This window comes from Eimeria mitis, genomic scaffold (genome assembly GCF_000499745.2).
Source record: "Eimeria mitis Houghton genomic scaffold, Emh_scaff669, whole genome shotgun sequence".
Taxonomy (NCBI): domain Eukaryota; phylum Apicomplexa; class Conoidasida; order Eucoccidiorida; family Eimeriidae; genus Eimeria; species Eimeria mitis.
Genome location: NW_013574819.1, coordinates 7,288 through 7,624, shown reverse-complemented (window position 1 = coordinate 7,624; position 337 = coordinate 7,288). Strand labels below are relative to the sequence as shown.

Here is a 337-nt window from a genome sequence, read left to right as displayed (position 1 = left end):
ATCTTCGTTTGCTGCTGCAACCAGAAACAAAACGCCTATCAGCTTGCTGCTGCTGCTGCTGCTGCTGCTGTTGCTGCTGCTGTTGCTGTTGGGGTTCCTTGTTGCTTCGGCTGCTGCTTCTGCTGCTGCTGTTGCTGCTGCTGCTGCTGCTGCTGCTGCTGCTGCTGCTGCTTTCCTTCTTGGTGTCTTCGTTATATAAACACTCATGCCATGTGAGACGTGCTACAGTTGCTTCTGCTGTTGCTGCTGCTTTGAGTGCTGTTTCTGCTGCTGCATTTGCTGCTGCAGTTGCTGCTGCAGTTGCTGCAGCAGTTGCTGCTGCTTTCTGCTGCTGCAT

The 337-nt window shown here is 53.4% G+C and overlaps 1 protein-coding gene across 1 annotated transcript in view; it reads right to left on the bottom strand.

The window, feature by feature from the left end:
• Positions 1-337, bottom strand: part of EMH_0019230 (uncharacterized protein) — a gene marked incomplete at both ends in the record, with an annotated part of 3,311 nt that overhangs the window by 569 nt on the left and 2,405 nt on the right. Inside the window, one exon of the mRNA XM_013501321.1 lies at positions 3-337. Coding sequence (XP_013356775.1) covers positions 3-337 — 335 coding nt within the window. The remainder of the gene's footprint in view (positions 1-2) is intronic.